Below are 16,856 nucleotides of genomic sequence, written 5' to 3' on the forward strand. Positions count from 1 at the left end.
ACATTTTTTCCTTCATTTCAACTTTGGTGAATCTGACAATTATGTGTCTTGGAGTTGCTCTTCTCGAGGAGTATCTTTGTGGCGTTCTCTGTATTTCCTGAATCTGAATGTTGGCCTGCCTTGCTAGATTGGGGAAGTTCTCCTGGATAATATCCTGCAGAGTGTTTTCCAACTTGTTTCCATTCTCCCCGTCACTTTCAGGTACACCAATCAGACGTAGATTTGGTCTTTTCACATAGTCCCACATTTCTTGGAGGCTTTGCTCGTTTCTTTTTATTCTTTTTTCTCTAAACTTCCCTTCTCGCTTCATTTCATTCATTTCATCTTCCAGGGCTGATACCCTTTCTTCCATTTGATCGCATCGGCTCCTGAGGCTTCTGCATTCTTCACGTAGTTCTCGAGCCTTGGTTTTCAGCTCCATCAGCTCCTTTAAGCACTTCTCTGTACTGGTTATTCTAGTTATACATTCTTCTAAATTTTTTTCAAAGTTTTCAACTTCTTTGCCTTTGGTTTGAATATCCTCCCGTAGCTCGGAGTAATTTGATCGTCTGAAGCCTTCTTCTCTCAGCTCGTCAAAGTCATTCTCCGTCCAGCTTTGTTCCGTTGCTGGTGAGGAACTGCGTTCCTTTGGAGGAGGAGAGGTACTCTGCTTTTTAGAGTTTCCAGTTTTTCTGCTCTGTTTTTTCCCCATCTTTGTGGTTTTATCTACTTTTGGTCTTTGATGATGGTGATGTACAGATGGGTTTTTGGTGTGGATGTCCTTTCTGTTAGTTTTCCTTCTAACAGACAGAACCCTCAGCTGCAGGTCTGTTGGAGTACCTGGCCGGCCGTGTGAGGTGTCAGTCTGCCCCTGCTGGGGGGTGCCTCCCAGTTAGGCTGCTCGGGGGTCAGGGGTCAGGGACCCACTTGAGGAGGCAGTCAGCCCGTTCTCAGATCTCCAGCTGCGTGCTGGGAGAACCACTGCTCTCCTCACAGCTGTGAGACAGGGACATTTAAGTCTGCAGAGGTTACTGCTGTCTTTTTGTTTGTCTGTGTCCTGCCCCCAGAGGTGGAGCCTACAGAGGCAGGCAGGCCTCCTTGAGCTGTGGTGGGCTCCACCCAGTTCAAGCTTCCAGGCTGCTTTGTTTACCTAAGCGAGCCTGGGCAATGGCGGGCGCCCCTCCCCCAGCCTCGCCGCCGACTTGCTGTTTGATCTCAGACTGCTGTGCTAGCAATCAGGGAGACTCCGTGGGCGTAGGACCCTCTGAGCCAGGTGCGGGCTATACTCTCCTGGGGCACCATTTCCTAAGCCCATCGGAAAAGCACAGTATTCGGGTGGGAGTGGCCCGATTTTCCAGGTGCGGTCTGTCACCCCTGGAAGGGGAACTCCCTGACCCCTTGCGCTTCCCGAGTGAGGCAATGCCTCACCCCTGCTTCGGCTGGCGCAAGGTGCGCTCACCCACTGACCTGCGCCCACTGTCTGGCACTCCCTAGTGAGATGAACACGGTACCTCAGATGGAAATGCAGAAATCACCCGTCTTCTGCGTCGCTCGCGCTGGGAGCTGTAGACCGGAGCTGTTCTTATTCGGCCATCTTGGCTCCTCCTATTTTAGATTTTTGATTTTTCTGAGTTGTTCGGTAATTGGTAATAGATTTTTTAAACTTGATCATTATTGTGAAATAAACCAAGAGGCAATTATGACACATTTTAAGTAGGTTAGATTTTATTATTAGTAAAATGCTTATTGTTTATATATATTTATTATATAATATAAATATATTTATATTGTAATAAAATGCTTTTTTGAAAAATCAAATGAAAAACTCTGGTAAAATCCCTAAATTTTAAGGTCTCTTATGTTCTATTACAGGATAATGCTGACTTTCTTTATGTTGATGCCTGGTCCTCCAATTTCTCATGGGGGGGAAAATCTCCTCCAGAAGAAGGGTCTCTTGTTGTTATTACAAGAGGACAGATCATTCTGCTGGATCAAAGCACCCCTATTTTGAAAATGTTGCTTATTCAGGGTAAATTTCTGAATATCTGTTCATTAGACTCTGCCTGAGAAATATTTCTGTGAAACTGATTTAATCAAAATCCACAATTATGAACATCCATAGTTGCATCATCTTTGTAATACACAGTGTAGTCCTGGGCTTTCTAAATTGAGTATTACAATCCATTTGTGGTTATGGTATTATTGAATGTGTTGCAGCCAGCATTTTAAAAACTAAATAGGATAGAAAGCATCAGAATAGATTGCATGCATATGGGTAAGTACCTTTTAAAGCTAAATGTTGTTTTATGAAACTTTTGGTTCAATAACAATGTGGGGAGGTGTGAGCATGCCCGCCCACTTTCACTAGATAACAACAAAAATGGTATTTTCCACTTTGAAAAACACTGATGTAGTGGGTCCCATGAGTTAAAAAGTCATAGAGATTTGTTCAGGTCTATCCTAAATGATTCCCTTGACTCCCTTTGGAAGACAGGTTGTGATTTTCACCTTTGCCTGTGAACCTGTTTCTGTTGTTTCCTGGGGTTGTCTCTGCTGCTGTGTTTTATTTTTTACTATGGAAAACTAAATAACCACAACTGTGACAACTGCATGTAAAAGAATCATTAATTGGTAAGAGTAGACTGCTTGAGGATTTAGTGCACAAACTTTGCCATAACAGGCTTAGCCACCGGAAGACTCCTGCATTGTTATTGTACTATTTTTAACTTCTGGGAAAATAGAGAAGTTTCAGGTTGTTGAAGTTATTAAATATTGGACCTTTGGACAAGTAAAATTTTACTACTTACAAATTTACAAATTTACACTAGGTTCATAAAAATGTATCTTGGTATGATCTTTAATAATGCTAATCAGGCTATAGCTGTTGAGAGTGCAAATTAATGGGTAAAAGTTCAGAGCTAATGTTGACATTATAATGGTTTTTATAAACATGCTTTTCTTTAATTGCTTTTGTTCTTAATTTATACTTTGAGGTGCTGTGTTTGTAGAACTAATTTGCATAGCTGAGCTATTTAGTAGCATCTAAAACAAGCTACTCTCCCAATGTTCAAGGGAAAATAATCTTCCCTGGGATTTGATTTTCTGTAAACTCCCATGGTCTTGTCTGGAGTTTTTATGCTTTCATGTTGCCAAAGAACTGAAGTGAAGTTATATGCGTAACAATAGCAGAACATGAATGAAGAATTAACTTTTAATTTAATGTATAATTTAATAATTATTATGTTAAATTGTAATGAATAATTTAATAGGTAACTTTTAACAAGATTTTTCCTTGTGCTGTATTTCAAAATTATATGATTCATAGGTGGAACTCTAATATTTGATGAAGCTGACATTGAACTCCAGGCAGAAAATATTCTAATTACAGATGGAGGCGTTCTTCAGGTATTCAAAAGAACATAATACATGTTCATTTCCAACCTGTCTCCATTCATTTTTTTAAATACTATGTGTAAAATGGATAGTTAATTATACCAACCTCTCCTAAGTTTATCTTTGTTTAGGTCTCTGTTATTGGTATAAAATCCTTTATGCAAGGAGAAAAGTTTCCCAGAATCTTGTGTTTTTAATGGGAAGATAGTAGTATATTCCCATAGAGCAGAATTTAAAATAGAACAGGAAAGAATTAACTCTGAGATGTGGCTAAAGTCAATCAGTATACCTTTCAAAGGTCTGGCATAGTGTATTTGGCTGTCTAGAAAATTAAAGGTTTATCTTTCAAAAGAAAGATATGAACAACTGAGCAATGAATTCTCAAAAGAGAAGAAAGGATAGAAAAGAACTACTTTTGTGTGATTAGAATTGTGGATTTGGGGTTTTAATTTTCTGAATGGCATTTGTGACATCTGTTGCAGATTGGGACAGAGACATCCCCATTCCAACACAAGGCTGTCATTACCTTGCATGGGCACCTGCGATCTCCTGAGCTCCCTGTCTATGGTGCCAAAACACTGGCTGTGCGGGAGGGAATCCTGGATCTGCACGGTACTGTGGCCAAGTAGCTAAGGGAGTTGGTAGAGGAAGACTCACCAGGACACCAGGGATAATTATCCTGTGATAATTATAAGTTATCCTGTGATAAAGTGAAAGTGTGTTAGGCTTCTCACGTCTTTAGATATCCCCTCTTTACCCCTTCCTTCTTTCCCACATCCAAGCCAGGCTAGCCCAGACATCAAGACTCAGAACCAGGCCATGTGCGGTGGCTCATACCTATAATCCCAGCACCTGGGGAGGCCAAAGCGGGTGAATCACCTAAGGCCAGGAGTTTGATACAAGCCTGGCCAACATGGCAAAACCCTGTCTCTACTAAAAATACAAAATTTAGCCAGGCATGGTGGTGCACACCTGTAAGCCCAGCTACTTAGGAGGCTGAGGCAGGAGAATCGCTTGAACCCAGGAGGTAGTGGCTGCAGTGAGCCAAGATCACACCACTGCGCTCTAGGCTGGGCAACAGAGTGAGACTCTGTCTCTGTCTGAAACAAAACAAAACAAACAAACAAACAAACAAAAACAAAAAAACTCAGAACCAAGGCCACACTTGGGAAAGCCTTTCTGGGTCTTTTCTACATTCCTCTTCTTCCCCCTTTCCATGAGCCTCCAGGCTATTCTCGTTTCATTTTACACTAACCATAGTACCTGTCTGTGATTGCCTGTTTATTTATTTATCTATATAAAAAGACTAAGTCTAGAAGCAGAAGAATGTAATTTCTTATATTTGTATCTGAAAGTGGGGCCTTTCTAAAATATAACAAGAGATTTATAGTTGTGGATTTCTATAACTATATCCTAGAACCTTGTCAGCAAGCAAAAATGATTTTGATCATGTTTGAGGTACCAGGGCAACACACTATTTAAAGAAAGCATGATGTGAATCTTTTTTATGTTGAAGTCTTCTACATTGCAATAATCTATCCCTTTTATAAATTTAGAATACCATAAACATGATACCTTATTATCATAAAAGTCTTACATGGGGCTCAATATATATATACTATGTAATTTCTTAGAAAATCTACATTTGACTCTAGATTATTAGTTTAACAAATTCCTATCAATAATGACAAAGACAATAGACTTTTGCTCATTTTGTCAATATTATCACACCCCATTTAAATTGTGTCCCTGTAAAAAAAGATGGTTATAAATAGGGTATATCATTGCAGAAGAATATTTTTGAAAAGTTGTATAGTCATGTACATGTCATTACAAACACAATTGTTACTTTTATAAAGCAAGCATTCTATATATTTCTTTTTGGAGAAATGTATGAAATGCTAAGGTAAAATGAACCTTTCCAACATTGATTCAACTTAGGAAAAGATTAAAATGTGTAAAGTTCTCAATAACCAATCAAACACATGTAAAGAAGTACTCAGTGTGTATGTTGGTTCTAGGTGTGCCTGTTCCTGTGATCTGGACTCGCTTGGCTCATACTGCAAAGGCAGGGGAAAGAATTTTAATTTTACAAGAAGCAGTAACATGGAAACCAGGAGATAACATTGTAGTTGCAAGCACAGGACACAGGTATGATATCTTCTGGGCTTAATGATGTGTATTTAGAAAAGAAATTTTTATACTGTATAAAGAGGGACAATTCAGACGGTGCATGACTGTTTGGTTTAAACTTTAAATCTCTAATAAAGAAATATGAACAGCCAAATACAGATTTGCCAAGTGTTAACATTAGGTTGATCACATTTGTATTGCATTATAATTAACAGATTTACAATAAGAAAAAATATACATTTGAACCTATGAAATAACTATGTCCTAGTAAAATGTATGTTTTACATGGTTTGGCTCCCATGTAAGAATCTATTTGGAAAAAAGAAGTGTTTGACTACTAAAAGTCATTTGGAAATATCTTAGAGTTTTAAATAAACACCTTAATGAATACAAAAATGTAAATGAGCTTCTTAGTTTGAGGTCACCAAAGAACGTGTTTGAAAGCAGCTAGTGAACTCTCTTATCTTACAGCCTTAGCAAATGGTTCCCATTGAGCAAAATTGTTAATAATGACTGAATAAAAGAGAAGAAATCATTATACAAAAAGTGATGATTCACATAACCTTTTAAGTGCCTGTTATTTTAACACAAACTACTTATGACCCTTAATTTCTGTTTAATTACATATTTAAGCAAATAAGACATAAAAGAAAGAAAATTAACATAACACCACCAAGTATCACCGGGGTAGGGGCAAGAGGAGCATTATTTTTGCTTTATTGTTCAAATTATAGATAATAGTAAAATTGAATATGGTTATGATTATTAGGAAATGAACAGTGATTTATAAGAAACAGCTAAATTGTGTTAAGGCCATGATTCAACTTAAATTTAAAATTCAAGATGGCATTTTGAGTTTGCCATATTCCATGTTAAAAATAGACTTGCAGTTATTAGGAAGAATTAAATATATACTTAGCTTTAGTGCTCATTTTGTTCTGCCCTTGGAAGAAATTTTAATTATATAATGGCAAAATAAAAAAGCAGGAAAATGATAGGGCTTACTAACAGAATAGAAAATCTTCATTTATGGTTTTTTGTATGAAATGAAAGGGTTTATAATAGGGCTATTTAGTTTTCAGAAACAAGAATTAAGGGGTTTCCCACCAAATCTAATTTTTCACTGTGTCATTGATAAATCCTATTTGAGAGTTTGCAAAGCCAGTAGTTAAGAAAATGCCTTCAAAAGTCAGTTTGTCTGTGTCTAGCTCCCTGCAATACCACTTACTAGTTCTGTAGTTATATTATTTTACCTCTCTGTGCTTCAGTAAAATTGGAATGCTATTAGTAAGGATTACATTAGTTAATAAGTGTAAAGCAGTAAAAGCAGAACTTGGCTCAAACTAAGTGCTTATTACACTTAGTGTTGTTATATTACAACAAAGGAAGGAAAGATGTGTTTAGGTACATACAACATATGAAAACGCTTTTCACAACTTCTTTTCTTAAGAAATCATTGTATCACCCGAATCCAGGAAAATTCAAGAGAGGCTAATCTAAAGCCTTTTTGCATACCACCTGTGAGATCTTGTACCACTGGTTTGCCCTTATCTCTAAGCATCCTTAATCTCCACCTCTCCTTGCCCCTCCCCCTACAATTCCTTCCCTGTATCTTTTGGAATGATTCTTGTCCCCATCCACCCATTGTCTTGGTAAACAGCTTTGTTCTTCTGTCTCCTGTAGCATCTTTCTTTTTTTAATCCTTTATTTTAGAGTTGTAACCTGCTTAAATATTATATGCTCATTTCTTCTATTTTATCCTTACTATCCTTTGTTTTCTTTTTTTAAACACCTGCATTCTAGTTTTCTTCTTCACAAATCTTTTTCTGTGACCTTCTAATCTAATTATCATCATTCATTATTTCCTTTGTATCACCAAGTTCTTTTGGTCTGCCCTTGGCATGTCTCTCAGCTTTCTCTGCTCTCAGTTTGATTTAGATTCTCAGCCTCTCACACCTGCAATATTACATCATCTTCCTCTTGGGCTCCATTCCACTTTCTTCCCCCACGAATTCATTCTGCATTAATTTATTCAATCAATCAAAACCTGTTATTGAGTTGTGACAGGTGCTGTACTAAGTGCTCAGCATATAAAATGATTTCACTGGGTCTCATGCCTAGAAGAGCAGACAAGTCAGTGGAAGAGACAGAAAGGTAGATATCTCACAGGACTGCAGCGTGGTTGCTCTGAGCACTAACAGAGCTTTATGCAGAGTGTATTGAGAATGCAGAAGTAGGTTTGGGAAAGTTGAGAGAGCTGCTTTGAATCTGTTTCACATGTGGCACTGTCATTTGAACTGGCATTTAAAGGAGTAAAAGGATTTGCCAAGGGAGAGAAGGGTCAAAAGAAAACGGTGGGAAAACACAGAGGTAACTCCCTTAGGCTTATCTTTGTTAACAGCAGCAATCACACTTTAGTAGATAATACATTATACAATCAAGCATTGATACACTTGTCTCCTTAAAATCAGGGAAACTTTCTACTTGGTATCCCCAGTGCTTAGTTCTGTGCCTAAAATGCAGGTTAGACCCTCAATAAATGTTTGTTGAATGACTAAATGCATGAATGTGTACATTATAGAATTGGCAAATCCCTTCTGCTGTGGCTGGAATTTGGGGTATATTTGGAGGAATGGTAAAAATGAGACCTCCTAAACTTCAACTCAATCATTTCTTTTCCTTGTTCAGGAACCTTCAGTGACTCCCCTTTGTAAATGTTCTCAACTTGTGCATGACTGAAATTTTGGACCAGATAATCTTTGTTACGTTGGGGAATCCTGTGTATCATGGGATGCTTAGAAACACCCCTGGTCTCTACCTACTAGATGCCAGTAGCAGCCCCCAATTGTAACAACCAAAAGTGTCTACAGGCATTGCTAAACATCCCCTGGGAGGAATAAAATCATCCTCAATTGAGAACCACTGAGTATGATCCTCCACGTTATAAATGAATAGTTTTCCAAATACTTTTTGTAAGCTAATCCAGTTCTAGTAACGAATGTAGAACTTGAAAAATATTTAATTGAATTGAATATATTTGTAAAACTTAAGCAAGAATAAAATATTTTATTCTAATTTCTGTTCAGAATATTATATGACATAAGAATAGTTTCCTATTTTGCAAAGAAGTATTTAAAACAAATAAAACAAATATACCAAAACAATATGTTATGTCAATTTATATTAATTTTAAAATTTTTTTGTTAAAATTTTTACAGACACAGTCAAGGAGAAAATGAAAAAATGACCATTGCATCTGTATCTGCTGATGGCATAAACATAACACTAAGTAACCCACTAAATTACACACACTTAGGAATTACGGTCACACTCCCTGATGGAACTCTGTTTGAAGCAAGAGCAGAAGTTGGAATTCTTACAAGAAATATTTTAATAAGAGGATCTGATAATGTGGAGTGGAATAACAAAATTCCCGCATGTCCTGATGGATTTGACACAGGTAATTTTAGCAGCTCTCGTGGTTGGTATAATCATGCCATATACTTTTACAATTTAATTGGTTTATATTGAAATACATTATTTCAATGTATTTCATTGTAAATATCATTAAATATAATTTAATGATGTTAATCTTATTATAAGATACCATTAAATACCTTGTAAATATAATTAAATGTGGAAATTTGGAAATGCTGATAGCATTTGTGAGTAACATGAAGATATTTGGATATATTGAAGGAAAGTGGTTAATGCTGACACTATAATGGGAGAAATAAGTACACTTGGATTCTGTTGATAAATTATCTTCCTATAATTATGATTCATTATTATGTTTAGATTAGACCTTGATGATTAGTTTTAATATTGTCAGCAAGAAACAGCATTATTTAGATTTACTCAGAAAATATGGCGAACAATATTTGATAGTGATACAAAGATTCTGTTTAGCAAATTTTTGATTCATCAGGGCTTTTTCAATTTTCCAGAATTTGCAGTTTATCAGAACAGTGTGAGAGTGGATTTACTGTAGAAAGATATTTTAATTAATTCCTAGACTGATGATGGATAGACAGACAAATGAATAGATGGAATGATAGGGGGGAAATATCTATAGATAAATAGATCTGAGCCAGTGGGGGTAGGTTAAGTCAGAGTTTTTCAAAGTCAGCACTGTTGGTATTTTGGCCCAGATAATTCTTTGCTGTGAGGCACTGTCCTGTGCATCACAGGATGTTTGACAGCACACTTGGCATCTACCAACTAAATTCTAGTAGCCTCTTCCAACAACTTTGACAACCAAAAGTGTTTCCAGACTTTGAAAAAATGTTCCCTGGGGGCAAAATTGGCCTCAGTTAAAAACCACTGGACTAGGTTATGCTCTATTTACAAACAAGCCCAAAATGTCAGTGATTTAAAATATAAAAGTCTATTTCTCATTCATGCTACATGTGTCCCATATGGGTCAACAGGTGGGCTCTTCTCATTATAATTGCCTTGGGATCCAGGCTTTTGAAGGATCTATCTCAGCATGGGCTTCTGTGATCTCTGAGGCAGGAGATGAGATTGCTGGAGAGTAAAGCACTAGCAACTCACTGCTTTGGTCTCAAAGTGACAGATGTCTCTTATACTCAAGGGTCATTGGTCAGAACTGATTCCATGGCTATGCCTAACTTGAAGAGAGTGAGTTAGTGCAAACCTCATATACCCAGAAATAGAAGGGAAATGGATATTAGTGAATTTTAATGATGTTTATATCACAGTTCTCATATCTATAGCAGGAAGCAGAATGCATATACTATAAGTAGTTGAATAATAACTGATGCAGCTTAAATAATAGCCTTTTCTTCAAAAGGAAGTGTAAGACAAAGCTCATGGGATTTTATGTCAAATGAGCTATGTTCTCATTCCAGTTCATCTGCGTCAAGTATCACAATGTACATGAAACCTAGTTTCATCCTGTTTAAATTAAGAATACTTTCTGTTCTATTTACTATGGTTGTAAAAAAGTAAGTGACATAATACATATTTTCATGTTCTACAAATACAAAATTGCATTGATTATATTAATCCTCAAATCTTGGGGAAGGCTTCATAAATATTAAAACTAAATCCCATTATCAATATTCCCTACATCATTCAAATATTTGTTTAGTATCTTCCCTGAAAAATACTGTATAAGTACTTTAGGGAATACAAAGTTGAACAAGACAAGGTACTTACCTATCTTGCTATCTAAAAGAGGAAATGATGTGAATGCAAATAACTATGTTCTAGGATGAGGTTGAGATCATATGTGAATCAAATGATACAATTAGTTATGAGAAAATCTTCAATATAAGAGGATTCTGACTTTTTTTATGATGCTTTAAAAACTGTTTTGAAGGAGAATTTGCTACACAGACATGTCTCCAAGGAAAGTTTGGAGAAGAAATAGGAAGTGACCAATTTGGAGGCTGCATTATGTTTCATGCTCCTGTACCTGGTGCTAACATGGTAACTGGGAGAATAGAATATGTAGAGGTGAGAGGCATTATTACTAATATCACCGTGGTTTGCTCGAGGTTATCCATACAAGAAATGTGTATTGAACCCCTGCTGTTTGTCAATGCTACTTATAATCTGGTAGGGGAGACAGATACATAAGTAAACAATTTTAATACACCCATTTGATCATACCAAAATTTTCTTTCTCAAATTTTGTCACACCCCAAATCGAATTCATCAGCATTTCTATCTTCTCTACCCACAAAATGCTGTATCCAGAATCCAGTCTCTTTCCATACCTCCACCTGATGCTGAGCCTGAGCCACTATCTCCTCCCACCTGGACTGCTGTGATTTTCTCCTACCTGGTCTTCCTGCTCCCACGTTGCTCTAATAGAGTCTCCACACTTCAAAGTAAAATTTTAAAACCATAAGTCAGATCTTGTTACACCCCTCTTCAAAATCCTTCAGTGGCTTCATAGTATACGTAAAACAACAGGTCCAAGTCCATCCCATAGGAACCATGTGATCTGACACAGAGATGCCCTCTGATTTATCTCCTACGACCCTATGCCTTGCTTGTGCCATGCTGGTCATAGAGGACTCCTTATGTGATCATGTCAAGCACATTCCTATCTCAGGTCCTTTGTACTTGCTTTCCATTATTTATTTATTTATTTATTTATTTTTGAGATGGAGTCTCACTCTGTTGCCAGGCTGGAGTGCAGTGGCGCAATCTCGGCTCACTGCAACTTCCACCTCCCGGGTTCAAGCAATTCTCCTGCCTCAGCCTCCCGAGTAGGTGGGACTACAGGTGCATGCCACCACACCCAGCTAATTTTTGTATTTTTAGTAGAGATGGGTTTTCACCATGTTGGCCAGAATGGTCTTGATCTCCTGACATTGTAATCCACCTGCCTCGGTCTCCCAAAGTGCTGGGATTACAGGCATGAGCCACCGCGCCTGGCCTGTACTTGCTTTTCATTCTGCTTGGAATCCTCCTCCACCAAATACTTGCATGGCTGACACCCTAATTTCAGTCAGATCTTTTGACAAGGGTTATTGCTCCAGAGAGGACTTTCCTCACCACTTTTATTTAAAATTGCCACCCAAACTCCTGTTTACTTTATTTATACCTAACTCCTAATAGGATATCTGTTTTTATTTATTTTCAATCTCTTCCTCTAGAACAGAAGCTCTATTATTTTACAGATGTTGTCTTTATGGTTCTCTGCTGATTCCCCGGAACAATGCATGGCATATAGTAGATTCTCAGTTGATTATAAATTAAACAAATACATAAATATGCATATTATCCCTATGACACTAGAAACTCCTGTGTATCTTATTTATATTCAGGCTGTATAATCACGGTTTGGCATAGTTCTTATCATGTATTCAGCAGAAGGAAGGAAGGGAGGGAGGAAGGGATAATAAAATCCATAAATCCATTAAACCAGGCACACCTCGACTGCACTGATGGTGACAGAATCAGCACCTCCATTTTGTAAACTTCCCTCCTTCTAAGATATGTTACATGTGACATCTCAGATATGGACTAAGTGAGATTGCTAGGTTGATTTGGATATTGAATATTAATAACGGTTAATTTTTAGCTTTATATGGACAACAAAAATAGAGGACCTAATGTTTCATTTCCTTACCCCATGAGATTATATGACACACCTGTGCATGCTCACATGCATGCACGCACGCACATACACACACACACACACAGACACACTGGTATCCTCTGTATTCAATTATTAAATCATAGACCATTTGAAAGAATGCACAGCAGGGTGATTAAGAGCACCAGCTCTAGAGTTAGACCAGCTTGGGTTTAAATGGAACTTTATAACCATAAACAAGATACTCAGCCTTTCTAAACTTCTATTTATTAATCTGTAAATGAAGTCAATGGTAAGTGCCTACTTTAGGGGATTATGGCAAAGACTAGGATCATGCATGCAAAAGAGCACAACATCTGGTACACATAAAACATTCAAGAAATGTTTCTTATTATTACATAAGAAGCAAAGTAAAGTAAAAGAGAAAGAAGTCTTTCAAGATGTTTTATTTCCTAAAACACAAAAGTTTACTAATATACCAAGGCAAAAAGCAGAAGAGTCAAAGATGGCTTTTTACATTCTTTCATTCATTTTGTAGTAAGTGTGGTCTGTTATACATTGTATAAAACATGGTGGGTTGGGGGTTTAATAACATTTTCAAATAATAAACATGAAAAATTTGGAAGAAATAAATGTATTAATAATAATATAAAATTAGATATTTTTTGAAACAAGAAAATATGAGCTCAACATCTGAGCTATTACTAAATAACTGTGATTTCTGGGCTTAACAGGTATTCCATGCTGGCCAGGCTTTCCGGTTGGGGCGATATCCAATACATTGGCACCTGCTTGGAGATTTACAGTTTAAATCTTATGTAAGAGGCTGTGCAATTCACCAGGCCTATAACAGAGCTGTTACTATTCATAACACACACCATCTTCTGGTTGAGAGGAATATTATATATGATATTAAAGGAGGAGCATTTTTTATAGAAGACGGTATTGAACATGGCAATATCCTCCAGTATAACTTGGCAGTATTTGTACAGCAAAGTACCAGTCTTCTGAATGATGATGTGACACTGGCTGCATTTTGGGTCACCAACCCAAACAATACCATACGACACAATGCTGTTGCTGGTGGCACTCACTTTGGCTTTTGGTACCGGATGAACAACCACCCTGATGGGCCATCCTATGACAGAAACATTTGTCAAAAAAGAGTTCCCCTTGGCGAATTTTTTAACAATACTGTCCATTCTCAAGGTTGGTTTGGAATGTGGATCTTTGAGGAATATTTCCCCATGCAAACGGGATCTTGTACATCTACAGTGCCTGCGCCTGCAATATTTAAATCACTTACTACTTGGAATTGTCAAAAAGGAGCTGAATGGGTCAATGGAGGTGCCCTTCAGTTCCATAACTTTGTGATGGTGAATAACTATGAGGCTGGAATTGAGACTAAGATGATCTTGGCTCCTTATGTTGGAGGGTGGGGTGAAACCAATGGAGCGGTGATTAAAAATGCCAAAATAGTTGGCCATCTTGATGAACTGGGAATGGGGTCTGCATTTTGCACAGCAAAAGGCCTGGTTCTCCCATTTAGTGAAGGCTTGACTGTCTCTTCTGTGCACTTTATGAACTTTGACCGTCCCAACTGTGTAGCTTTGGGAGTGACATCCATCTCTGGAGTTTGTAATGACAGATGTGGGGGTTGGAGTGCAAAGTTTGTTGACATCCAGTATTCTCACACACCAAACAAGGCTGGCTTTCGCTGGGAACATGAAATGGTAATGATTGATGTTGATGGCTCACTTACAGGTAATGTTATTTTTTAATTTGTGATAAAAATCCATTGGAAATATATTTGTGTTAGCACAGAGTTGAATTGTTAAAGCAGACTTAGGTGCATTACAGATCTTACCCAATAGCAAACTTTACTAATAATTTAAACGATAGAGGCAAGCACCAGGCACAGATGAGACATTCTTTTCTGGAAGAGCCCCAGTCTGTCAGAGGGAGCCTCCAAATATGTCCTTTTTCTCCTGCATTGGCACATTGATTTTAAATTAACAGAAAATTTTGGGCAATATTCATGGAAACATTGATCACAAAAGGAAATCATTTCAGTTTTAGAAGTCCTCCATTTTATACTCAGTTAATTGCACAGATAAGAAACTGCTTACATCACTACCCTAATTTTCCAGCCAGTCATGCTCCAGAAACATATAAATTGCAGGCTTATTTACAAAAGCAATATAGACAGACTGTATCTATCCTTGTGAAAATACTTTTAAGAGAAGAAATAAGTCACAAACCTGCTGTGAACCCTTTTATTCCAATCTAAATCCTAAATTTGTAATTTATTCGAAGAATACCAAAAAAACAAAATTCCATATACATTGTAGGTTAAATTTTTTTAGCATTTCAAGTTCAGAGTATGTCACATTTTCAATATTTCATAAATATTCATGATTTCTAGAATTTAGCAGCTTTACAAATTGTAAATGATAAAAAATCTGTCTAAATAAGATAGCAAGGATATGTGCCTCATACTTTGTGAGTCAATCGACAGGTAAACCTATAGACAGTAATGATTTACTTTTGAAAGACTCTGAAGGATGAGAGAAGATTCATCTCAAAATTCAAACGCAAAAGTTGAGTTTTCAACCACAGTTGTTAACTTCTGTTTCAAGTATAATCTTAACTTTAAAGAAGGAGAATGTTTGGGTGCTTTTGATATATAAAGCTTTGTGTAATGTTTATTGATTTACTTAATTCAGTTTAGGTTTTTAATGTCAATTGGTAGTCTACCAGTTTCGAGTAAAGGCTTTATGGTCATAACACCTGGATTTAAATCCTCTATGTCCTTGAATAGGCTACTCATCCCACTTCCTATGTCCAACTTTGATTCTCATGGGTGCTTCAGACCCTGTGTTTCAGCTAAATCCACAATAACATTCCTAACCAAAGAGCCACTGCAAAGCTTCTGTATGAGATCCTCTTGCTCCATGCAAACAAACAAACAAACAAAGTTAGCCAGACCTTTAGACTGTATTAGTGGTACTATAGGTCACAATTCTGTATATTGTAGACCTTTTTTGTGTTTCTTAATGTGAAATAAAAAACATATTTTGTTTGTTTGTTTCCCAGGGCACAAAGGACATACCGTCATTCCACACAGCTCATTGCTAGACCCTTCTCATTGTACTCAGGAAGCTGAGTGGAGCATTGGGTTCCCTGGATCAGTCTGTGATGCTTCAGTCAGCTTTCACCGTTTAGCGTTCAACCAGCCTACTCCAGTATCTCTGCTTGAAAAGGATGTGGTTCTTTCAGACTCTTTTGGTAAGTGGAATATATTAGTTTAAACAACTAATTGAAATATATCTTCCTAAACTTTTGTCATCATCTTCTTGCATTGTTACTTGGTTGTTCAGACATTGCAAAAAGTATAATATTTATATTAGAGTCCAAGCAGGAAACAAATAATACTCTTGAAGTAGGTGTTTGAGAAGCATTTTATAAATGCAGAGGCTAGCAAAATATTCTGCTGATCAAGAAACCTCCAGACAATATTATGACAGAGAGAGGGAGCGTTGGCACAGCCCTTGGAGCAAGTAAAAATGTACCAGTGTTCCTGCCACTCAAAGCAAATGTTTTTGATTGTCCTTGCTGATTGAGATGGGATGGGGGAGCATTTACTAGGTTAATAGCTGCCTACCAGGTGCCAGGGATTGTGGATTTACTGATTTGTTCCGGTAAAGGTACAATACCTGGAACACCAGAACATGGTGAAACCCCGTCTCTACAAAAAATACAAAAAATTAGCCGGGCGTGGTGTCGGGCCCCCATAGTCCCAGCTACTAGGGAGGCTGAGGCAGGAGAATGGCGTGAACCCGGGAGGCAGAGCTTGCAGTGAGCCAAGATCGCATCAATGCACTCCAGCCAGGCCAATAGAGCGAGAGTCCGTCTCAAAAAAAAAAAAAAATTATAGAAATGGGATTCTAATTCTATCACAATAATGCTTGACATCATTACCTGATTATGTTGCATTAATTTACTGTCATTGTTCATAATCCATCTGGCATTTGCACCAGCCAAACAAGCAAGCTAACTAAATGGGGATGTGGTGAAAATCCTGAATCTCACATTTCTTAAATCTTCAATCATGGCACTAATCTCTGCATTCCGCCCCCCGCCCCAACTCAAGGATTTAAACTTGCTTTTATTTGATTAAGGAGGTGGCAAAATGGTTCCTATAGAGTATCCACATAGTTCCTCCTACTATATTTGACCCTACTCCATTAGTTGGGGAACCAGTGTGGGAATTCTT

At 37.4% G+C, this 16,856-nt stretch overlaps 1 protein-coding gene across 1 annotated transcript in view; it reads left to right on the plus strand.

The window, feature by feature from the left end:
* Positions 1 to 16,856, plus strand: part of PKHD1L1 (PKHD1 like 1) — a 180,183-nt gene that overhangs the window by 97,079 nt on the left and 66,248 nt on the right. The window contains 8 exon segments of the mRNA XM_063669026.1: positions 1,852 to 2,008; positions 3,305 to 3,384; positions 3,855 to 3,984; positions 5,394 to 5,523; positions 8,724 to 8,965; positions 10,850 to 10,986; positions 13,315 to 14,344; positions 15,677 to 15,868. Coding sequence (XP_063525096.1) covers positions 1,852 to 2,008; positions 3,305 to 3,384; positions 3,855 to 3,984; positions 5,394 to 5,523; positions 8,724 to 8,965; positions 10,850 to 10,986; positions 13,315 to 14,344; positions 15,677 to 15,868 — 2,098 coding nt within the window.

The sequence above is a fragment of the Pongo pygmaeus genome, chromosome 7, assembly GCF_028885625.2.
Source record: "Pongo pygmaeus isolate AG05252 chromosome 7, NHGRI_mPonPyg2-v2.0_pri, whole genome shotgun sequence".
NCBI classification, from domain to species: domain Eukaryota; kingdom Metazoa; phylum Chordata; class Mammalia; order Primates; family Hominidae; genus Pongo; species Pongo pygmaeus.